Source organism: Exophiala spinifera (genome assembly GCF_000836115.1).
Source record: "Exophiala spinifera strain CBS 89968 unplaced genomic scaffold supercont1.4, whole genome shotgun sequence".
Classification (NCBI taxonomy): domain Eukaryota; kingdom Fungi; phylum Ascomycota; class Eurotiomycetes; order Chaetothyriales; family Herpotrichiellaceae; genus Exophiala; species Exophiala spinifera.
The window spans coordinates 2,839,701-2,862,892 of record NW_015622516.1 but is presented as its reverse complement, the minus strand read 5'-3'; the positions used below and the strand labels follow the sequence as shown (position 1 = coordinate 2,862,892).

General features: G+C 51.2%; 7 protein-coding genes across 7 annotated transcripts; 5 read left to right on the top strand and 2 right to left on the bottom strand.

Moving 5' to 3' along the window:
* Window positions 1-557: 557 nt before the first annotated feature.
* On the bottom strand, window positions 558-1,200 carry PV08_06243 (uncharacterized protein; the record flags this gene model as incomplete). Its single annotated transcript, XM_016380581.1, has 2 exons — window positions 558-1,033; window positions 1,080-1,200. 2 exons carry the CDS (start codon window positions 1,198-1,200, stop codon window positions 558-560), a joined length of 597 nt encoding a protein of 198 aa, XP_016236408.1.
* Window positions 1,201-1,695: 495 nt separating this feature from the next.
* Window positions 1,696-3,954, top strand: PV08_06242 (uncharacterized protein; the record flags this gene model as incomplete). The annotated part of the gene is made up of 1 exon (XM_016380580.1): window positions 1,696-3,954. One exon carries the CDS (start codon window positions 1,696-1,698, stop codon window positions 3,952-3,954), a length of 2,259 nt encoding a protein of 752 aa, XP_016236407.1.
* An 877-nt stretch (window positions 3,955-4,831) lies between these two features.
* Window positions 4,832-8,236, top strand: PV08_06241 (uncharacterized protein; the record flags this gene model as incomplete). Its single annotated transcript, XM_016380579.1, has 7 exons — window positions 4,832-5,359; window positions 5,406-5,511; window positions 5,561-5,733; window positions 5,788-6,249; window positions 6,310-6,637; window positions 6,687-7,051; window positions 7,112-8,236. 7 exons carry the CDS (start codon window positions 4,832-4,834, stop codon window positions 8,234-8,236), a joined length of 3,087 nt encoding a protein of 1,028 aa, XP_016236406.1.
* An 813-nt stretch (window positions 8,237-9,049) lies between these two features.
* Window positions 9,050-13,071, top strand: PV08_06240 (uncharacterized protein; the record flags this gene model as incomplete). The annotated part of the gene is made up of 2 exons (XM_016380578.1): window positions 9,050-9,442; window positions 9,496-13,071. 2 exons carry the CDS (start codon window positions 9,050-9,052, stop codon window positions 13,069-13,071), a joined length of 3,969 nt encoding a protein of 1,322 aa, XP_016236405.1.
* A 2,145-nt stretch (window positions 13,072-15,216) lies between these two features.
* PV08_06239 (calcium/proton exchanger) lies at window positions 15,217-16,656 on the top strand (the record flags this gene model as incomplete). Its single annotated transcript, XM_016380577.1, has 2 exons — window positions 15,217-15,714; window positions 15,769-16,656. 2 exons carry the CDS (start codon window positions 15,217-15,219, stop codon window positions 16,654-16,656), a joined length of 1,386 nt encoding a protein of 461 aa, XP_016236404.1.
* A 600-nt stretch (window positions 16,657-17,256) lies between these two features.
* Window positions 17,257-18,512, top strand: PV08_06238 (uncharacterized protein; the record flags this gene model as incomplete). The annotated part of the gene is made up of 3 exons (XM_016380576.1): window positions 17,257-17,529; window positions 17,602-17,925; window positions 18,039-18,512. The coding sequence occupies 3 exons, from the start codon at window positions 17,257-17,259 to the stop codon at window positions 18,510-18,512; spliced, it is 1,071 nt and encodes a 356-aa protein (XP_016236403.1).
* A 1,635-nt stretch (window positions 18,513-20,147) lies between these two features.
* PV08_06237 (uncharacterized protein) lies at window positions 20,148-22,463 on the bottom strand (the record flags this gene model as incomplete). Its single annotated transcript, XM_016380575.1, has 4 exons — window positions 20,148-21,252; window positions 21,307-21,461; window positions 21,516-22,082; window positions 22,317-22,463. 4 exons carry the CDS (start codon window positions 22,461-22,463, stop codon window positions 20,148-20,150), a joined length of 1,974 nt encoding a protein of 657 aa, XP_016236402.1.
* Window positions 22,464-23,192: the final 729 nt, after the last annotated feature.

Genomic DNA, 23,192 nt, shown 5'->3' with positions numbered 1-23,192 from the left:
AATCTTACCGTACTTATATATAATGAAGTGTGTTATCAAAAGGTTGCCTTCGGTGTTGTATGAGCAATCATGGTGGAAGGAAACCTGCGCATGAACAACCCCCTATCTATACCACGATCCCTGAATTCTCTCTTTGTGGGGCTTTTGGGGTATGCAAGAGTCGAACTCCTGGTCTCTTTGTCCCAATCTCTTTGAGGATGAATTGACACCAACACAGCGTCAAAGACGGATCCTTTGTTCATCCAACGTCCTTGGTCTCCTTTTTGCAATGCTGTCACGCACATGGACGTGCAGTCGTGCGATCGTCAAGCATCCTGGCCACACGCGATTGATGTTGTATTCTTGCCTTAGGTGTAGAACTTGAGACTAGCCATCTCTGTGTCGCCACAGCATAAAAGTTGCCCGAGATTTTGCTTAGAAGACAATAGCTATGCCTTCTGCCAGAGCACAAGAAATCACTTCTGCTCTTACATAGTGTAGCGAAAAATCATCACAGCCAGACCAGATCATGATCGAAGCATCGAAAGACCCAACACCATGTCCTTTTCTCCCCAAAGTCACATCTTGCCTTCCGCCGCCATGCGTTGTATTCGACTCAGTAAAACTGTGCCCTGCCTACCCAACTTTATCTTGCCGTTCTTGCCGGGTTTTTTGGCTTTGATCATTGCTCGACGCTCCTTGTCTCTCAATTCTCTGGCCCTCTGCTTTGCCTCAATGTTGGCTCTGTGTTGAGAAGCGAGCTCCAGCTCTTTCTTAAAGCGTGATTGCTTCGGTCTCCGTTGGCGGGGATGGTTTCTTGACGAGTGTCCCTGATCGTCGCGAGCGTCCCGACTATCAGCAGCTTCAACCATAGCCTGGCGGTCTGGGTGCAATTCGAGGCTTGCTGGTTCAGCATCCAAGGGTCCATCATGCGCCTCTTCGTCTTCGATGTGGGTTGATGAGACTGGGTTTGCGGCTTCTTCCTGCGCCTTGACTTTGGCATATGCTTTCTTGACCTTCGCCTTCTGGATGAGATCCCGTTTTATTTTTTGCGCTGGTAGCCGTTAGTAGGGTCTCTTTGACGCAATGCATTGGCTCACTTTTTCGTCGATAGGTTCCGTCAGGGAGATTTGCTGGCCCAACGGAAAAGCCCTTTCGTTTTTTGTTGTCTGGTTCATCTGCACCGACTGGACGGTCATCGCTACTTCTCTTCGTGCCCATGTTTCCTACTTTCGTGAATGGGATACGTGATGCAATTCTTAACACCGGCAAGGGCGTACAAAGGAAGCAATGCGACAAAATTGAATGGGTTGCCATAATTAAATTCGCTGGCGCGGGGAATACTCGTAATGGCCGATTAGCGGTGGACCATGCGCCGTCGAGTATGACATGGCATGACCAGAGGAGTCATCCGCTCATCGATTCCCGTTCCACTTCATACATTCCGCCAGCTTCCCGACTTGCCCTTCTATCTCTCCCTGTCTCACCATTTCGCCTACACCCCGCTTGCTAAACAAGCCTGACTTTGTGGTACCTCGATCCTGTCGACTCATGCGGCCGTCTTGACGAAGTACTGCACCTTAGTTGTCCCGAGGGATCGCTCTTTGTCCGCGATGTGGCCGCCGAATACGAGCCGTCTTAAGAAGGCAGACTGTGAAAGAGAGGAGCCTTCGCACCTACCATTTCTCTTGTCCTGCTCTTTACATTATTGGGAGCATGCCATTCGTCTTCGAGACGGAAGACGTTTGTGAAAGACGAACGAAGAGACGCAAGATTACACCATACCTGAACATGGCGAGGGATTCGGCTCAGGCATATTACGATATTGAGGTGTCTCCCAAGAGCCAGGCAAATGGAGCACAAGACAATTCTCGCTTTGTAAAGCAGAGAATTGAGGAGAGAGCACCTGTACCTGTTACAACTAGTGATCGAGAAGAGTTGATCCAGTGTATTAAAAAGGGACAACGGCCAACCTGGGTGCCCAAGCCTGGGCTTGAGGCTCTATGTGCTGAAGTCAATGCTGAACAAAAGGATACCCGTGCCAATCTGGCACAGTCCAAAAAGGGTTCTCACTCTTCAAAGATGCAAGACTTGCACGAATGGGAACGACCAAGCCCTACATCCACCCATTCAGTGACCGCCACAGAATCTTTGAGACGATCCTTGTCTGCCTTACACACTGGGAACTTTCGAGACGAGCAGTGTCCCCCTGCAGACATTAACGCTATTTCAACGCCGACAAGGCCCTATCCGCTTGCCAGTTATGGAGCTCCGTCGCTAACAGCATTTTCCGATGTGCAGCATCTTGCCACTTTGCCGTCACCTACCGAGCATTCAAATGCCTTGAGACGATGCCGAGCGCCTTCTTTAGGGAACGGCTTGTCATCAAGCTTCGTCATGCGGGTTCCAACCAGTCCACTAGTCCACGCAGTGAACAGTCCTTCCTTAGACTTTCCCACACAAGAATCCCAATGCAACGACGGATCCAAGACCTCCAGGAGGCGGACTATGCCGCCGAGTGCTTTTCAGCCCTTGTGTGCCTTGCCCCTCGATCATCATCCATCCAGCAGTGCAAACCTACCGTCAACGTCATATCCTCATCATGAAAGGAACATTCTGCCTCATCGACCTCGTCGCTCACTCAGCTCGTTTACCTACCAGCCGGCAAGCAGCCCCCAGCTATACTTTCCAGGCAGGCCAAGGCGTCCATCGGTGACATCGGATCCCTCACCTCGCCAGCGGGCATCCATGGTTGGGTCTTTCGAGGAGTCTATTCTCCGAGGTCGAATGTCCACTCCCGCTTCTAAACCTCTCGATTTTGTTGCACAAATTGGCGTGGTTGGGAAGGGCAATTGTCCACCGAGTTTGAAATGCCCAGCGCATGTCACCGTTCCCTTCCCTGCCGTTTTCTACAACTATCCATCTGCCCATAACTTCAGGTCTATATCAGATGATAACCCAAGTCCTTATGTTGGGACAATTGATCTGGAACGAAACTTGAAACCTCCTGAACCTCCATCCCGACGGCTCCGGCGCTCTCATGAGCCTGCTGATATCGAAGACTCAAGATCTGAGGCTACAGTTGTGGAAAAGCCCTTCTCCAGAGATGTGTCAGAAAGACGGAGCAAACGAAGTAGCTGTCCCAGAGTACCTACAGGGGGTGCCTATCGAGTGCCACAAAAGGGTCAGTTGCAGATCATCATCAAAAACCCAAATAAAACCGCGGTGAAGCTTTTCCTGGTACCTTACGATCTCGAGGGAATGTCCCCAGGAACGAAGACATTTGTTCGACAGCGAAGCTTCTCGTCAGGCCCAATCTTGGAAAACGCACTAATGGAAAACAATGTGAACGCGTCAGCGTATGACCCCCTGAGTAACAAAGATATTCTCCGGTATCTAATCCACCTGAAATTTTGTTCGACGGGTAAGGCCCGATTCTATCTCTACGACAATATTCGCGTTGTTTTTGCCAACCGCGTGCCTGATGGCAAGGAAAAGCTGAGAAATGAGGTGCAACTGCCTGAACCGAGGTTCAGTCCATACAAGCCAGCTGAGATTGGATCCCGAAGTCCGAGCATTTCCGAGCACAAGTTCTCGAGTTCATTGAAAGAATCGACCTATACAGATCTCGGAAGCCTAGATGACATGCTCAACCCGCGTGTGATTCCATCTGACAACGCGGGAGAGGCTCCTTCAATGGGTATGTTTCACACTGCCCGTTCTGAGAAATCATCTCTTGTAGGCCTCAACATAGTCAACGGGAACGAAGAGATGTGTGCCGCAGCCGATCAAAGCGTGCCTGCGGTCTCTGGGTTCTTGCCATCAACGTCTTCGCGAAATTCACCTGTTCCCTGGCTGGACCCTAGTGGCAACCCTGTTGCGCGTGGACTGTCCCCCGCGCCGTTGGAAGTGGGCGATGGTTTGATCTCGCGCAAGCTTCGAGAGTTAAACGGCACTGCCGGCAGGCCTTCGTGAACGGACCAGATTCGAGGGGTGCATGGGATTCCTCTCTTGTCAGGTCTTGTTGGGAGTTCACCGGGAGTCCAATCGCAAAGGGACGATCGAATTACTGGGAATACCCATTCGGCTTCCAGGGGGGCGTTAGGATGGCGTTGCGAGAATCATAGTAATAGAAAAATAAGTTCATCTCAGTGCACAGTTTCCCATTTTCTCACCCTGCCACTCTGTCACTCTGTATTCCTGTGTACTCCACTCCCGATCGGCATTCCGAGGACGACTGGTGGCAGCCTAAGGGGAGCTGCCGGTTCGCCTGGAATAATCTCTAGGGGGCTTGAAGAATCGCCTGCTCGAACGAACGAGTACACTGCAAGGACGGGAACAGGGACAAGGATCAAGGACAGTAGCAACGCTCCGTCATCTGTAGGGGCACAGCCTAGCGGAGTCTGGCCAGAGAAGCGCGCAGTTCCTGCTGCCCCAGCTCGCACATCTATTGATCAATGATGTGGCTGCTGCTGACGGATAGAGCGAGGATCGGGGAGCCATGGCGAGCCAACAGAAACGCCTATCGCCCGCACTAAAGTCTTTGATCCGCTGCCAACGCTCTCGCATCCCAGTCTCCAATTCGCCTGGCGTATCTGCACCTTGCACCTTGCACACTCACACTCACACTCACACTCTCACCTCGCTCGTCCTTTCCCTCGGCCTGACTTTTATCTCGTCCAACACGCACAACCAAGTCGAAAAAACGTTCCTCATCCTCCTCTTTCCGTTCTTGTTCACCTCGTGACCGTCTAGCTGATCTTCATCCACGACGGCCTGATGCAACGATCATAGCCTTTTCGCCTCACTCCCACCACAACGTCGATGACCTGGGGAGTCATCCGAAACGAAGATGCACAAGATCAGCAACTTCACCGGCCAGGCTCGCCATGGCTGGGAACGGATGACTCCAGCAGCGTTCGGCATGTCCAGATTCCATCAAGACATGTCTACGCCGCAGCCATTGAGACGTCCTCAAGGCCCCCCAGCAACCGGTTCCGCCGACTTGACTCCGGTCAACCTATCCTTCAACGTCCCTTTTGCTTCGTACCTTGCCGGCCCCGACCCAGATGATATCCTCCACTCGAGTCCCGGCGCGTTTCAACGATGGACATTTCCTGCAGACACTCCTGAAGGTACGCCAATTCATCAGCTCCCGGTCCATATACAGAACGAAGAGAGACTGCGATCGTTGTGCACGTACATCAGTGACCAGAGTGGTGGCCGTGTGCAAGCAACGGTGACTTCATCCGAGCCCAAGGCTGGACCTGCCTTGCACAGAAAATCACAAGGATTGGTCACCAATGTCTGTATTTCCGGAGAGGGAGAGTTAGTCTACAAGATGCGGTCCAAGATTCTGAACGAGACCCCTATCATGATGGTATGATGAGCAATATGAGATTCACGTGCGCTGCTAATAGAGATAGCGCCCTGCGATTGTGGACATTGACCCAGGCTTGATACTCGACGACGGGGAGACCGGAGTCCGATCGAGCGTACTCAATCACATTGATCTGTGCGCTAAGTACACAGGTATTATTCATGCCCGAACCTGCAATTTTCCCGCTACTAATCTGCTCAGGGACGGATATCTTTCTTCTCAAGCCTAAAAATGGAGAGGCATCCTCAACAGCTGCTTCATATGGCAATGGTGTGGATAGTGGACTCGACCAACGGTATCGAGTGAACATCTTTGGAGATATGGAGAGTGTTGAGCATGCAAAAACCAGGGCACTGATGATGATAGATCAAATTGTAACGTCCTCACACTGAAGGTCTTTTGACACTATGCAACTAACGTACGTACAGCTGAAGCACAAGATCGACGTCATAAAGCTCGAAGTCACCATGCACACACTTGTCTCTGGTCGGACTGGTAAGAATATCAAGATGATTGAATCGGCCACAAAGACTGCCATCTATTTCCCTCCGCCTTTCCCTGGAGTCTTTGGCTACATCCCCCCACATGCCACTCGTCGTGCCGCGGATGAAATCTTCATTACGGGAGAGAACCAGGAACGCATCAACCAAGCGAAGCAAAAGTTGAAGGAGCTAGTAATGGGCATCAAACTATATTCCAAAGATGCGGTTGTCTCTGCGAGCAAGATTGACAACATACTGCTTGACCGCCTGGACAAGGTCCGCAAGATTATGGAAACAAACGGTTCCCACGTCCTATTCCCCCAGCTTGCTAGTCAGCGTGGCATCATTCGGGTCCAAGGCACGGAAGTCTTACATGTCGAGCGAACGGTCAAGGAGATCATGGCACTTGTATGTATCTACATGCCGCTGGCCAGAACGCCGCTTTGCTAAACGCTGACGTTCGATTAGGCCGGTCAATTTTTCAGTGCGTCGTGGTGGATCATAATGCCCGATCCGTCACAAGGTCCTGCCATCCGAGCACCATCTCCCGACGATATCCGCATCATGCTGAGTGATATTTGCACCAACTCGGGAGCTGAGATTAGTTTCGAGAAGTTCACATTTACTATCAACGGGTCTGATGACGCTGTCAAAGCGGCGATGATGGTCATTAATCAGATACCATTTGTCAAGCGAACCCCATATCAGATTCGCGTCAAGATTGAACTTGCGAATGAGCACAAGGAGTTTGTGAGCGGCAAGAAGAACGGGAAGATTAACAAAATCATGGGCCAGAGTAAGTTCACTTTCTCACGGGGTGTGTAGCATCTAACACATGGAATCAGGCAATGTGCAGATCATCTTCGACGGCTTTAACGAATACAATTTCTACATTGATGTCGTGGGTAGCCAGTATGAAGCCACGAAGAATGGTCTGGATCTTGTTGAGCAAGAAATGCCGGCATCTATATCTTTCCACGTACCAGATCAATATCACAAACGCATCATTGGCATTGGTGGACAGCACATTCAACGGATCATGAAGAAGTATTCCGTTTTCGTAAAATTCTCCAACGCTATGGATCGAGGGGGTGTTGGCAAGGACGACGACGACATCAAGGTTGACAATGTCATATGTCGTACGCCTGCTCGCAATGCGCAAAGCCTGGATTTGGTGAAGCAAGAGATCATGGATATGGTGGAGAAAGTTGTAAGCGATGATGATTCCCCGACTGACAAGCCCATATCCTTATCAGATGAATCTATCTAGGACGCCGAATTCGTCTCCGAAACTGTGGTCATAAATCGACTCTACCACCGGGAACTCATTGCTCGACTAAGCGAGATCGAGGATCTGGAAAAGAAATGGAATTGCAAGATTGACTTTCCCAACACAGAACAAGCCAGTGACATTGTCACCATTTCTGGACCAGAATACCAGGTCCCCCAAGCTGTAGATGCCTTCCTCGGCATGGTACCCGAAAGCCATGAGATTGCCTTCCAAAAGGCGGAAGATCTCGATACATTTTTTTCTACAGCCGAATTCTATACCGACCTCCGACAAAAACTGAGAGACCAGTACGAAGTTGACGTCCATGCCAATCCGGAGCTTAGTAGCCTACCGAAGTCCGCCACAGCCTCTGTTGAGCGAATCGTCGGCCCATCTGAGGGACGACTTGTTCTTACTTACACCCGCAACAATGCCGGAGGACTCAAAGACGCCATCGACTACCTCATCTCTCAGTTGGTGCCACACGGTCTCGATGCGACCACTGTCAAAGGTGCTATTCCCCGTCCGAAGTCAGACTCGTTTGAGGATTCTCTGCCCTTCTTCGACTCAAAATTACTCCAAAATGCGCCGTCTCTCCACTCCACCGATTCTCCGACGCGATTGAGTTTCGCTGACGGGGAACATACCCCAGTCTCTGAACGCGCCTCCCTGTTTGACCGCCTACGCAAGCCTGGCAGCATTTCGTCGTTCTCGTCGTTTATGAGCCGCAAGAACCAAAACAACTCTCCGGGAACCTTCTTCAAGCACGCTTCTTCCAATGCCAGCAAGGCATCTCTAATTTCTATGGAAAGCCGCGAAAGCGGCTATAGAAATTTTTGGAATGACAGCGGGGTCAATCTCCCTGAAGAAGATGTATCTGCTTCGTCACTGAGTGCGGGCTGGCCGTCGCGCTATGAGAACAAGTTTCCCTTCGGAACAGGAACCTCTGTGTCGGGTGACAGAACGCCAAAGCATGAACACCCTCGCGCGAGTTTCGACTCTGGAAGGCCTTTGACATCCCACTCATTCTCCTCCTATCAAGGCCCCATGGGCCCACAACATCATAATCCGATGTTGACAGGTACCAACGGATCAGCTAACCATTTAAACCTCCCTCTACGCTAGAGGGGACTATGATGCTCGAAATCGACGAATGATACCCCTTATATGGATATGGAAATCATGATTTATCTCTTCTTATGTGCAGCAAGATACGATACCCTCTATGCTACAATGAAAAGTCAAAAGATGGAACCAGGCAGTTTTTGATGCATCGGGCAAGATGCAACCACAAGCGTGTTTTGAGTATTGATTGACATTGGTGGTTGAAGGGTTGCGAGAAGATCGTTTTTTGAACCATTCAACGACGTTCATTATGCCTTTGTTTTCACTTTGATTGCAATTTTTTTTTTTGAAGATGATACCCACGTTCTCAATCCGACGATTGTTGCAACTTCATCGTTGATGACAGCAATGCACGGAGAAGCCATGAATATTTCGGATGGCCACTAAAAGAACCATATATACCCCAGAAGGCTATCTAGAAGACCGAGTCCATTTACGAAACACCTCCTGACTGCATTTTCTTATGTCTTGTATCCGTTATCATGGTAGCTAATTTAGGATACACGTAGCAGCCTCTCTGGCGCACTGCGGGACAGGTAGAGGAACTAGCAGTCACGTGGGGGGGGCCGCTGCTGAGTCATCCCCAAGATTCAACGTGGTGCAGCCCGCACAGGGGGAAGTCTAGTGACTCTAGTGACTAGGCGCAGGCGCGACTGTCCGCGCTGCGCGTCCGCCCCAAATCTCGAAAGCAAACAATACCGGAGGCTATCCCTAAATGTCGCCCAATCTCTAGTAGTCATCTCCATCACTCGACCTATGTTCTTCTCACCTCCTTGGTCATGCCATTAGACGAATCCTTGCAGACAGCCAGACATGGCCGACCTCAACATCAAACTGGGTCTGACGATTGTGACCCAAGATGGAAGAGAAGGGATAGTCCGGTATATTGGGCCTCTGCACATCGCCGCTGGTGAATGGCTAGGCCTCGAACTTCCGGATCAGTCGGGCAAAAACGATGGGTCTGTCAAAGGCCAGCGCTATTTCCAATGTACTCCTGGCTGTGGCATCTTCGTGCGAAAGGAGTCCGCAGTCAGCATCTCCAGACAGGCCTCACAGAACCCCAAATCCAACGGGGCCCCAACCTCGAATGGCACCTCCACGAAACCGAGGCCCTCCAGCGGAGTGACTGCAGATGTGGCGAGGAAGAGACAGAGTTTGATGAGCTCAGGCTCGGGATCGGCCACCGCGTCAAGATTGTCATTGAGAGTGAGCTTGTCCCAATGTTTACAAACGTCTTTGTACTGAATCCGTCATGAAAGTCTCCTACGAAATCACCTACGAAGCCAGCACTATCTGTAGCCAGTTCGACTGGATCAACCCCACGGACAGGAACCCCTGCGACCACCGCACGAACGTCCGATTCCAGTACTAGATCTAGGCTCAGTACAACTGGAAGATCGTCAATGGCTCCGCCTAGCACAACAACACGATCGAGTTCAGTCGCGAGTCGACAGTCTTTGGTAGGCGGTGCAGTAAAACCCCTGTCCGCGAGACCTTCATCAATACAGTCCCGACAGTCTTTGGCAGGCCCGCGACTATCCATGGTCTCAAAAGCAGCTCCCCAACGTGACACGGTGATATCGCCCTCTGGATCTCATGAAAGTATCTCGTCACCCCCGCTACATGAAGAAAAGGAGTCGGGGTGGGAAGCAAATACCAACACAGACCAGCATAAGTCTGAACGTCCAAAAGTGCAAGATCAACCACTTCAGGTTATCGCACAACACCCACAATCTGATGCTCCGCCTCGAGATGTCGGGAGCACGCTGCCGGAGGATCGGTCGAGACACGCCCAAGTTATCAAGACCCTTGAAATCAAGGTCCGCAGCTTGCAGAAACAGCGTCAGGACGACCAGACTCAGCTACAAGGGCTTCAAGACCTAAGAAACCAAGTTGCACGGTATGAGGGTATCATTCAAACACTGCAGAAGAAAATCAAGACCAATCAACAAGAGATGGTAGACCTCAAGGCTAAGTATGACGATGCAGAGAGCCGGGCACGCAATATCCCTGACCACAGCGCTGAGCACGAATCCGAACTTGAGCTGGCTACGCTTGACAAGGAGATGGCCGAAGAACGTGCTGATGCGTTCGAGGCAGAGCTAGAAGCTTTGAAATTGAAGCATGAAGAATTAGAGCTCGAAGCTGAAATCCTGAGAGAAGAAAACAGGGAACTGAGTTCAGTTATGAGTCCGGAAGACAAAGCCAGTGCTGGCTGGCTTCAGATGGAGCGTGAGACGGAAAGGTTGCGGCAGGCATTGGTCATGTTGCGTGACATATCTCAGCAGAACGAAGCCGATATGAAGAGTGAAATCAGAGAGCTTCACGAGACGCTCGATGAGCTGGAACATTCGGCTTCCAAATACGAAGAGGCCATGGCCAAACTGACCAAGTCCGAAGAGACAAATCAACATCTTCGAGAGCAACTTGAAGCAGCTGAAGCGAATGACGATATGCTCGAAGCCATGAGCGCGGAACGAGACCAGAATCGTAGCGAGATTGAGTTGCTCAAGCGACAGATCCAGGACCTCGAGGAGCACATCCAGGTGACCGATGAACTGGAAGCCTTTCACGTGGAAGAAGAAAAACGTCTCCATTACCAACTAGATGAGAGCGAGGCAATCATCAATGACAAACAACGGCGCAGTCTCGAGCAACAGAAGACCATTGAGGATATGGAATACACTCTGAGCAAATTCAGGGAGGTTGTCCAAGGACTTCAGGGTGATATCGATGAGCTTCGACGGTCACGAGAGATCAGCGAGACAGAAGCCACCGAAATGAGTAGCAAGTCACGAGCCATGATGGAACTGAACCTCAAATTGCAAAACTCGGCGACCAAAACGCAGCTGAAGGCAATTGATCTTGAAATGGGGAGAATGCGGGCTGAACAAGCAAGTTTGCACCTTGAAATTCTGAAATACTTCGTCCCGGAATCGTTCGAGGTGGACAAGAAGCCCATTGCTGCTCTCTTGTGCTTCAAGAGGATCAAATCGAAAGCAGACTTGTGCAAGACTGTCCTGATGGATAAAATACGAGATCGGCCTGATCTTCTCCAAGACAATGCAATGTCCATTTTTGCTGTGATGGAAAAGATGAGCTACATCGCCAATATCTGCGAGAGATTTGTGCAGTTCATGATGACTTGTTCGTTGAGCGATTTCATGAAATACGCAGCTGCCCCCTTTGAACTTGAGCCGGTGGAAATCGCGATCACAGGCTGGGTTGAGGCGTTACGCCGCGATGAGTTTGCGTCTGATGGAGCCGAGCACTTACAGCGTATGGCTGGCATACTTGTAGACATGGCGGAGAAATTGCTCTCCGACAGTCTCGAAACCAAGGCTATGGAGGTTTTAGCAAACGCTTCCATGACTGAAATGTACACCGACAGCGTGGCACATCAAGCACAGATCCTCGCGAAAGCGGTGCAAGCCAGACTGGGAGATCCAACTACTGACGACGAAGATGCTCTGACCTTTGAGAAGAGAGTGGATCAACTTGGCATCAAGGCCCGCACAGTCAAGTATACTTCTGGGAAACTCCTCCATGTCCTCGATGACCTCAGAGCTCGCTCGATGTGCCTCGGTGAGCCACTATGGCATTCATTTGCAGATGCGGAGCACGCCGCCTCAACTTTGTCACAACTTACTCAACATGTTGGACATGCAGTCATGGAAGAACTCAACAAGATCGAAAGAGATGAACCACTTTCATACACGACCTTACTTGATATCATGTCGAAGGTCGTTGGCGAAAAGCGACTAGCTTCTACCATGCATGTAGACTCGGAGGGAGCTTTGGACATCTTGATGAAGCACTTGTCGGTTCTGCAGACCACGATCGATGACCTGCACACCAGGTCGGCCGACTTGTCCGGAGCACTTGAATTTGAGAAGGGTCCTCCGCCATGGATTGTGCGAGCGAAAGAAGTCAGCGCGCAAAAGGTTTTGTCACAAGACATGCAGGAGGAGATGGCTCGGCTCAAGTCAAGGATACAGGAACAGACCATTCGAATCAGCGAGAAGGACAGGCTGCTTGAAGAGCAACAAATCAAGGTCGAGCTTCTCGAGTCCAGAGCGAGAGAGACCAAGATGAAGGACGATGGCGTCAAAGCTATGAAAGAAGAAATTGAGAAGCTGCGAGCCGAAAGCGCGACAGCTTCCGACAGTCTACATCGACTTCAGGCTGAGCACCGTGCTCTGCTTGAAAATCGGGAAAGCGAGAGATTGGAACTGGACTCCATAAAGCGGAGAGCACCCGCGGACAGCCAAGGATTGCCAACTGGTGCCGTGGACGAAACCACGTCTTTGCATTTCAAGGCCGAAGTCGAACTACTGAAGACTGAGATCTTGAGTCTACAAGCATCTGTACGATTCCTGAAGTTCGAGAACACACAACTCCTAATGCCAGTGGACAAAGTTGGCATGGACGCTGTTGAACACGGCTGGCTTGATCCCAGTCAGCTCAAACCAAGTCGGGCCGAAGACAAAACCATGGAGTTACGCACTGAATCCAAGGATGTTTTTGCCGACCTCATGCGTCTGGCCAAAAGCTCGCAACCCATCAAGTTGGTTGCAAAGTCAAGTTCCGACCAGGCCGGTGCAAGTCGGGCATCTACCTGGCGATCACAGTCGACGACAACGCTCTACCAAGTTCTTCAGCGAAAAGAGGAACTAGAACGGTGGAATGAAATGAAAGACGATTTGGTAAAGAGAGCCAGAATCATCATGCGACCTTCAAAGCCGCGACATATTGGTGAGGGGCAATTTCGCGGCTTGTACGAACAACAGGCCTTCATGCCGTCGAGCGACGGCGTGCACATCGTGCAGCATTGATGTGAAAACAGGCCTACTGACACTGGCTGTGCTGGGTTCGCTAGACTGCGCTCTGAGTTGGATCAATGGACCCAGTGAATGATTGGTCAAGAAGCCGGATACCTCCAAAGGGCGGCTGTCTTGAAACTGATAACATTTGAATTGAAATTTTGGCTACCTCTTCATGTACATTGGCACGCATAAGCTCTAGGGTGGAGTCAGGACAGTAACCCCGTTCATAAGCATTTGTCCATCGTCCGCAAGGAGTCAGCGTGGCCTTGGAAGATGTTATACTGACAAGGTTCTGTCTGACTCTGCAAAATGAGGAACAATTCGTTCTGACGTCTGAGAATAGTAGGCCCCGTCTACACCCAAGTGGTGGAGTAGTAGCCAGCATGGTCGGATATGAAGGACGAGAGTATTACTGGAATCTGCACGAAGGCCCAAGCCCAAGCCCAAGCCGCCACTGGGAGATCGAATAGCTACTTAACGGGGAAATTTCTCATACAAGTACACCTACCAGGTAGTGAGCCTAAGCTTCCAACCTGCGTTCTGTGCGTATAGCAAGTCCTGTATCTTATCCTTTCCCGCACATGATACACGAGACCTCTTTTGAGCCCGAGACACAAGGGAGGAGCTCTAAGGCGGAGGGAATGGAACTTGCAGTCATGCCTCAACTGTTTTCTTCATCCACGGACTTTGGCCCTGGCGGCAGTCCTGGTGACAGCGTTCGCCCCTCGATCGCATCTCACCAGGCTGTCTACGAGGCTGTCTACGACAGTTTTGGCCACTCCAGCGAGCCAGGGAAGAAGAATCTTGGACGGGGCTTCTGTTGCATGAACCTCGTCCGCGATGTCCCTATAGCAAGTCTCAAGCAGTGTTGCGGATCAGTGCGTCAGGCCGATCTCTGAGATTCATCGGGTTATGATGTCTGTTGTATTATGCAGGTGGAGCACCGCACTAACTAAGGTAGTTAAGCTGGCAAAAACAAGAAGTCCAGACGCTTGGCCATGGTGGCGCAGACATTGACCGGTGTACCTTGCCTACCCTGGGACTGAGACCGAGACCACGTTGCGCGTATCCGACTTATACTGTCTGCAGTGTGAGGTGGTTGGATTATGGCTGATGCCGTCAGCTGTTACGAGTGCGGTCGTGGATGGGCGGATGGAGTATATTCGGCCGGATAGCGATAAGGGCGACTCCGACTCGGGCAGCGGGCTACAGCTTCAGATCCTGCGAGGGAGATTTTTAAGCTTAACCAAGACATTGATACCCCTGACTGATCGACGTCATGAATCCGTTGTTTGAGGCGCTGGTGGAGGCCACGGTGGAGGCCATGGTGCCCGTTAGCCCGGGAGTCAGTGAGGTCTTGTACAATATCTCATGCAATGGTGTCTGTGTGCCAGGGAAGTCTATCGCGACGTGGGAAGGGGCGGGACCGACAATGCTAGTGGTGCTTCGATCTCTCAGATAGAGGGAAATCCAATATTCCATCGTTACCGTAACTAGAGTGAAATGTCTCCTCCATCGACCATCCGAGCCAAGTGTGGCAGTGCTGTTTAGTGTTTTCAAAGCGGACAAGCTCCCCATCGTCCCACGTATCGCAAACCGTCGAGATCCCAGTCCTTCCCTGTCTCTCACCTTCAAGTTTCCGTCACCACGAGTGTTTGAAGAGGCTTCTACAGTCTGTACAAGGTCAATCTTCCATACCCCGCCACTTCTTTTTTGACTCTCTTGGCGAGCTGCTTGGTCTGAGCGCCGGCCCAACTATTGTACTTGCTGCTGGAGCTTCACTCGAGACCGCAACAAACCAAAGCTTCCTCGTGAATCCGCCTCCCCCCAACCGCAAGCGGACGCTTTTGAACGGCCAGGACGTATTCGACAACCACCGCTCTCCTGCGTTAGATTTCATTCCACCCTCTTTTCGCCATCCTTCCTTCTCTTCCTCTTTCCTTTCCTCACCGCATCGCTGCCTCCGCTTATTAGCTCAGGCCCGCTGGCGAATGGGTACGTATAACACCCCATCCTCGATCCAACGCCCTTACTCGCACACTGCACTGTACACCTTCAAGACCACCGTGTCGACACTCTTTGCTCGGTATCTCTGTCCAGTTATTGTCACTTTTGCTCTGTGTTCATCGAGACTAACGTGCGTTGGACGTCGCCATGACGGCGATGTCTGCCAATCCCACAGCTGCAAGCAAGATTCGAACTGCCTTCTTGAGGACTCTCACCGGCGAGCGTGACCGACAGCGGGAAAACGGCTCTTCCATGCCTGCGACCACCGACGATGGCGGCCTGAATGGCCGGGCCGCCGCTCCTGACGAGCGGACGAGCTTGCTGAACAGATGGGGATCTACAGACTCGGGGACGCCATACCACAAACATGAAAACAAGGCCATCCGGTATCCTTTCCTTGTGCTGCATTTGACATGGGAGGTGCTTAAAACAAACTACGTGAATGTGCTCTTGGTTTTCGTGCCCTTGGGCATCATAGCGGGATTGACCGACTGGTCGCCTGTCTCGCAGTTCGTGCTGAACTTCATCGCCATCATACCCTTGGCCAGTCTGCTTGCTTTTGCGACCGAGGAGCTTGCTATCCCGTTGGGCCAGACAATCGGTGGATTGCTGAACGCTACCTTTGGAAATGCCGTCGAGCTTATTGTACGTCTCATCTCTCTGGAAATGAGGTCATCAGGCTAACCATGGACTTTACAGGTCAGTATCATCGCGCTACAAAAAGGCTACATCCGGATCGTCCAGGCTAGTATGCTGGGAAGCATCTTGTCCAATATTCTGTTGGTTTTGGGATGCTGCTTCTTTGCCGGCGGTCTACGATACAAGGAACAGACATTCAACTCGACGGTTGCATCGACCATGTCCTCGCTCATGACAGTCGCGACCAGCTCTCTGATCATTCCGGCAACACTCTACGCAGTCATGGCTGAGAACAAGTCGCAGGAGGACAACATCATGATCCTCTCACGTGGCACGTCCATCATCTTACTCTTGATCTATGTTGCCTACCTATACTTCCAACTCAAGTCCCACGCCGACATGTTTGACGATGCAGAAGCTCAAGAGGGCGCCGACGAAGAGGTCCAACTTCTGGGTCCCTGGGCAGCTGCCGTGGTTTTGATCGTTGTCACGCTGCTGGTTGCGATCTGTGCCGAGTACCTTGTCGGAAGTATCGATGCCATTGTCGAGAAGGCCAACATCAGCAGAACTTTTATCGGTTTGATCTTAATCCCGATCGTGGGTAACGCAGCAGAACATGTCACGGCGGTCATCGTCGCCTGGAAAAACAAGATGGATCTGGCTATTGGCGTGGCTATTGGCTCAAGTCTGCAAATTGCCATCTTCGTCACTCCATTCTTAGTCGTGCTGGGTTGGATCATGGGTCAGCCAATGACCCTACACTTTGAGACCTTCGAGACTGTCTCTTTCTTCTTGGCCAGTCTTGTCGTGGTTCTTCTCATTCAAGACGGCAAATCCAACTATTTGGAGGGACTCCTGTGTCTGGGCATGTACATTATCATCGCTCTTGCATTCTATGTTTTACCTGATGATGCAAGCAGCGGGTTGGGAAACCTCTTGCACGGCTGAGGTGCTCTGATTGAAGGTCTATGCGGAGTGGCAGAAGATGTGAAAGCAATTTTCCATCAACAAGAGAAACATACCTTTCCTCTCTTGTATTACTTTTGGGGTTCTTTTGGCAGTGGAAAGGTATGAAAATAATCAAGCAGAAAGAGTGGAAGAACTCAAGGCAGATGGCGAAAGACAGGAATACTTCGTCACAAAGCAAAGCGAAAATCGACGGGAGACACATCGTATGGAGTAGGGGACAGCCACAGTACCACGTGTGGTTGCTGTGAGGGAAATCTCTTCTTTCTTTTGGTTTTAGATACCCGCGAGGACTCTCTAGGAGTTTCGTCTGATTGAAATAAAAGTATTAAAACCGTCCTCCACTGATGGTGCCTTAGTAGCTTCAACACTCACCACAGATTTGGGGAGGACTACTGGAGAGCATTTCCCTCAGTAGCGTGAAATTAATCCGGCCAAGTATTCGGCCGGTTGCGTTCAATGACACGTGACATACTTCTCCACACTTCCGCTCATCGCTGGCCTCGAGCTTTACAAGAAATCCATGACTGCACGATACGTCGGTGGTTTTATTTCGACATACCACACCACACATTGCCCACGATGCCCCCGCGATTACATCTCTTCGCCGCCCGATCGGTAACATTCAGGCCCAAGCCCTCGGCCTCTTCCCAATCCTTCACCCCCCCAGCGGTCCTGCAGCAACGGACAGCAAGCGATGATGTGTCGAAGAAACCGGCAACCACCCCTGTCGCCCCGGGTACCAAAGCCCCATACCAGGACCAGTTACCACACGTAACGGAGGAGCAAGCGGCGTTGGACAAATCTATGGGGGAAACTCCACCAGATATCGAGCAGGGTACACCCGTCCAAGAGGTAAGGGAATATTCACGGGGACACCAACCAAAAGGCTCGTTCATTACTGACTCGGGCGGATCAACACGGTAGATCTTGCGAAGAGACAAGGATGCACAAGAAAAGGCTCCAAAAGTTTTGAAAGACGACCTGAAAAAGCCCTCACCGCCCGGCACGCGATCGTATTCGACTGCGGTAGAGAGGCCACTCCCGTCACAGAACAACGCGAGGGTCGAGTTTCGGGACATGAAAGTCGTGGGCCTAGACTATCCTGATGCTGGGTTTGGCCACAAGTTTGTTCTGCCGGATATTCAGGGCATGACGAAACTGGACAACTTCAGAAGTCGGTACGACCCGGTGGTAGACCAGGTCACGAAGAGCATCATGAGGCACGGGAAGCTGAGTAGGGCTCAATCTGTACGTTGTGCTCTTCCTTTGGTTTTTTTTTGTTACCGCGTTCCGCCCCCTGTTCCTTTCATTTTGACCCCCTGTATCGTATCCGTTGGGACACTGCTGACTCCAATTCGCAGAACATGACTACGATTCTCGACATCCTGCGTACGGCTCCGGTCCCCTCTGCGGCAGGTAACGAACAGAGCAGCACCGGCACCGAGAGATCTCTGGTGTCCACCGTGCCTCGCGAAGCACTTCCCCTCGAACCGGTGAAATATCTCACGGCAGCCATCGACTCGGTGGCTCCACTTATCAAGATCCGGCAACAAAAAGGTATCATGGGCGGCGGTGCCAGTTTGCCCCTCCCCGTACCATTGGGCCTGCGACAGAGAAGGCGGACGGCGATACAGTGGATACTCGCGGCCGCCGACAGCAGAAGGGAACTCACCTTGGCCGAGCGGGTTGCCAAGGAGGTTATAAATGTCGCGGAGGGTAGAAGCTCTGCGTGGGAAAAGAGACAGAGAGTACATAGGCTCGCCATCAGTGCAAGAGCCAACATCCGAATTGCGGCCGGCGGGAGACGAATCAAGAAGAAGGCAGGATCCCGTTAGTAGATTTGGTTGGTCTTGTTGGATTCTTGAGTGTCGTACGAGGTGGTGAGGAGGATATCGAGTATCTCCACACTGAGTTCGGATACTTGCCAACCCTCGACTTTGACAAGTATTGTTGAAGGACTATCTCTGTCCTTCCCTTTTTTGGGCCCAAGTGTCTTACTATGGACGGATGGACGGACGTGACACCAAAAGAAAAAAAAAATGAAACGGACCTACGAGGGTAGGTAGGTAGCGTTCTTGATAGGGATATTTGTACTATACTACCATGTGTATATTGTACGTGACGACAATAAATTGAACAGTGCGTATTCCGATGCACGCACCGTGATGGAACTCTCTCCTGCCCAGGACCTTGGGACTTTTTTTGGGTTGGTTTGGTTCCATTCACATTTACTCGTACGTCTTCAAGACGTCTAGTAAATCGTCTTTGGCTCCCCATCTATACTGACTGTGTGTGTGTGTGTGTGTGTGTGTGTGTGTGTGTGTGTGTGTGTGTGTGTCGGAGAGTTTATGATTCTGCTCGTTGTATTCTTAATAAAGGTACCCCCGACTTGGTCGTGCACCGCTCTGACAGTCTGACACTACCACCACCACCACCACCACCACTACTACTACTTGGTTCCTCACAGGGACTCGCTTTTGAAAGGTTTGACGAACGTGAAGAACTACGGGGTACACAGTCAACCATACCTATCTATCTCCCTGCCTACCTCCCTAACTACCTCTCTCTACCCGCGTACTCGATCCCCTTGTTTCTCCCAAAAGAAAAATAATAATTCGACAAACACCACCATCTCCAAAGTGCATACAAGAGGCGGGAGTGGGCGCCCGTGAGGGTTTCTATGCACCAGCGTGAAATGAATACTTTGGAAGACATTTTATGTATTCTCTTGTCCTTGCCTGACTTGCAATTCATTAGTCCTAGGTAGGTTATGAACTTACCGGCAAAAAGTCTGCCAAAACATCATCTCTAGACAGATACGGCCTACCAAGTATCTCGAGACTGATAACGACTCACGAGTACTCACATTATGATTTTTTCAAAAACAAGCATCGTTCATGTAACCAGGGATTTTAAAAAAGCAAAACACAAGACCATCAGACTCAAAGAGACAGATCAGCCTGGAAGGCCCTGACCAGATAGACAGGTAGAAACATACTGGGAGAGGGGGATGTCCGGGAGAAATGTCGATCACCACCATATGGCATGGAAGAATGGCTCGACCACAAAGTCGGGTGGACACACTGAGATTTATCCTGCGCTCTGTCGCATTGTCCCAGACTGAGAGGAAGGACAAGCAAGTAAGTCGAAGAAGAATGCCCATGTCATGACCACCGACCACTGGCCCAGTCCTCACTGATATATATACCGGCCCCAAATACATTATTTCAGACTATAGCAGACCTTGTTATCAAACGCTTCCCTTTTCGATGCATTTAGATCAATCGTAGTGCGCCTCCGGGATATCAGAGCATCCAAATCACCCCAGAGAAACTGCCGAAATATGACAATATTAGCCCGCTGGGTACATTCACACAAACAACCGCAAAGCTAGTCAGTCAGTCAGTCAGTCCTCCAAAGAATGCTCCTTTCTAAACAAGCAAACGACTTTTTCCACTCATCGGTGAAAGTTAGCTGGATGATGATCCTGATGAGGAAGGAGCTCCAAGATGAAATTGATTCCACTTTTCCACCAACACGTCGTACGTTTCTTCTGGCATAACACCATCACCAAACCCAACGGCCTCACCGGTAGCAGCGACACCAACAACAGGTGAAGATAAACTGCCTTCAAATTGAGCATCTGCGTCTTTGAACAGATTCCCAATGTCATTCGACGACATTAGTTGACGCTGACGTATCTTGAGACGTAAAACGCGCAACATGCTTTCGGCTGAAACAGACCGGCGGGATAGACTATGCAAGGCAATGATTAGTTTGATGAAAGATGACTTCCGCTCGGCAGCTTCGAGGTCGTTCATGACAACAGACAGAGCCGCATTGACTGGCTGAAGAAAGCTGATGGGGATATGGTCCACACCCCAATATATAGATTGAAGGTGGACTAGGTCGGCGATAGCGAGGGCAGAAGTCATGTGTTGTGCTCGCACAACGGGAACAAGGAGAGAGAGTGTTGCATCGTCTTCATCGTCGGCCTGCAGCGTGAAGATGAGCTCGGACAAGACCAGCACTGCCCAGTGGTACTGGGCATGCAGGCTCCAGGTGTGAGGCGCCTTGACTCCATTGACTTGCACGCAGTCGGAGAGACTATCGTACCACAATGTGAGGTCCCGATGTAGCTCCTCCAGGCTATCGCGTGTGGTGGAAGTCGTATTCGGATTGTCGTCGACGAAAAGATACTGGCTGATGTTGTAACAAATCTCGTACAGAGTGCTCGAGTGATGAAGATGGCAATTGGGGTGAGCATGCACTTGCGGTTGATCACGAGGATATGGTATCCATACATCACCCGGTTCACCTTGGCACAGAGGAGGTTTGTCCTTGGTAGGGGGTTCCATCATGGGCCGCTTTTGAAGAGCAAATGTAGCGGCAGTGGTGGAGACGAATGCAGCCCAGCTAGTGTATCCCAAATGTCGCTGAGCACCAGACACTCTTTCCTTCCCCCGCCTTGTTCGAGGGTTTTGGGACCGACCTGGTTTATCAAACTGTTTGAGGCGGTGGATCATTTCCTGCATGATCGAATTGGCGAGCTTGTCGATACCACGGTGCTCCAAGCTAGGTCTCGATTAGAACCTACTTTATAGCCGACAGAAAAGGACTGTAGCTTACAACATCCATTGGACCGCCAGGAACTGTATCGACGGTAACGACCTCATCTGGACGGACGCCTCTGCCTGTCTCTTGGCTTCCTCGTAGAAAAGATCTTGTAGGGGCTTCTCAGTCGACGGGATGGAATTGTCCTCGTCAGAGACGTCATAGTCGAACTGGGATACTTTCAGTTAGCGATCACGTGTGACCCATGCGTGAATGCCACTCACGCAAGCATCTGCCAGGATCATGTTCACCAGAGGCGCAGTGCACACTCCGCCGTTCTCTTCTCCAGACTTCATTGCCGAGATAAACATGTCACGCTCGATGAAAGGGTGACACCAGTGGCGCCACGTGAACCAAAGCGACACAAGGTGCGACACAAGCCCGTCATCGTCCGTCACCGTTGTCCAAGGTTTGGCTGGCACCTTGAACGAAGGTGCGCTCTGCCCCGAATTGGTCCTCGAGAAACGACTTGCCGAAGACTGTGGCGACTGCTGGCGCGTGGAGGCCTTGCTGCGGGACTCATCCTCCTCGGCGTGAGGGAAGTTGGCCGCAAGATAGTTGGACACCTCCTCGTTTGACGCAGTTGTCCGAATCATGCCAACGAGGTTTTCCACTTGGCCATTGTCGCCAGTCCGGATGGCCTCCATCAAATCAGGGAGCAGTCTCTGGTCAGACTCCAACTCTTCGACTTTTCGCTTCCACGCCATTCTCCTGCGGCCATCCTCTGCCGCCTCGCGTATACAGTCCGTCCGTTTCGCAACACATGCTGCACAGGGAGTATTATCGTCGCACTATTGACAATCATGGTCCGTAAGCTTCGCAACCTTTCGACATTGACATCGGACTGGACAACGATCGGCCGGGCGAGGAAATTTATTGGCAAAGGGTGACACAGCCCGACTGGAAGCCAAGCACCAGAGGACAGGGCAGAGTGACTTGCTTGTATCCTACAGAACGGGGCCTCCAGTCAGACCGTAGTGCCTTCTGCCGAGTGAAGCATGGGAACAAGATCAAAAGATACGTACCTTGGTGCGTCGTTTCCGACAAGCTCTGCATGCGGTCGTGATGTTCCGTCGCTGTTTGGATGGTGATGGAAGAAGGGTCGGACCCGGGATCACAGCAGGATACAAGGGAGCCGCAGGCGCTAGAGGTCGGGGGTGTTTTTGCGACATGGTCGCAGGTGAAGGCTGAGTTTTGGTGTTTGACAGACCACCTGTGCGGTCAGTCATTGGAGTTGTTGTGGGCAGGCGCTTTCAAGACTAATCGAGAACTAACTTGAGGTGCAGACTGACAACTCAATAGAGCCCCAGCAGACCGGCGAGGTTTATGGTCCGATGCACATGGTACTGCCATCTGTTCCGGAAAGGTCGCAGTCGAAATCTCATATTGACCTTTTGCCAGCAGGAGAAACATTTGAGAGCAGGAAGGAACGCACATGAAGACGCCACGTGACAGCAGATTGTTCGCTGGTGCGAGAGCGGCGGATCAGAGACTGGAAACTCTTTCCGATCTTTCGATCACATCAAGACGACCACGGTCAAGAATGTGGATGATAGAAAGATCCGACCGAGAGGTCAGCCCAAGATCACAGTGGGGTCAAAAGCTGGTCAAGGGATTAAAGTCGCATTTGCTATCCCGACAGATGGAGCCCGACCTTGGGTGTTTTGCCGGGGGTTTTGAGCACCGGCCTTTGATTTTGCGCTCTGGCGTGCTGTTGGAACTTGGAACAGAGAGTGGGTGAGTTGTTAGACTGTTTGCAAGAGCTTCTGGCGGGAAGTACGTTTCCACGGGCGCTGATTCGCAGCGTGAAATGAGACCTTGCCTTTTTGACACCAAAGTGGAATACAGATCCTGTATCCAGCTCCTAGACAGCTTGAATGGATTCAGGTGTTTTCAGGGCG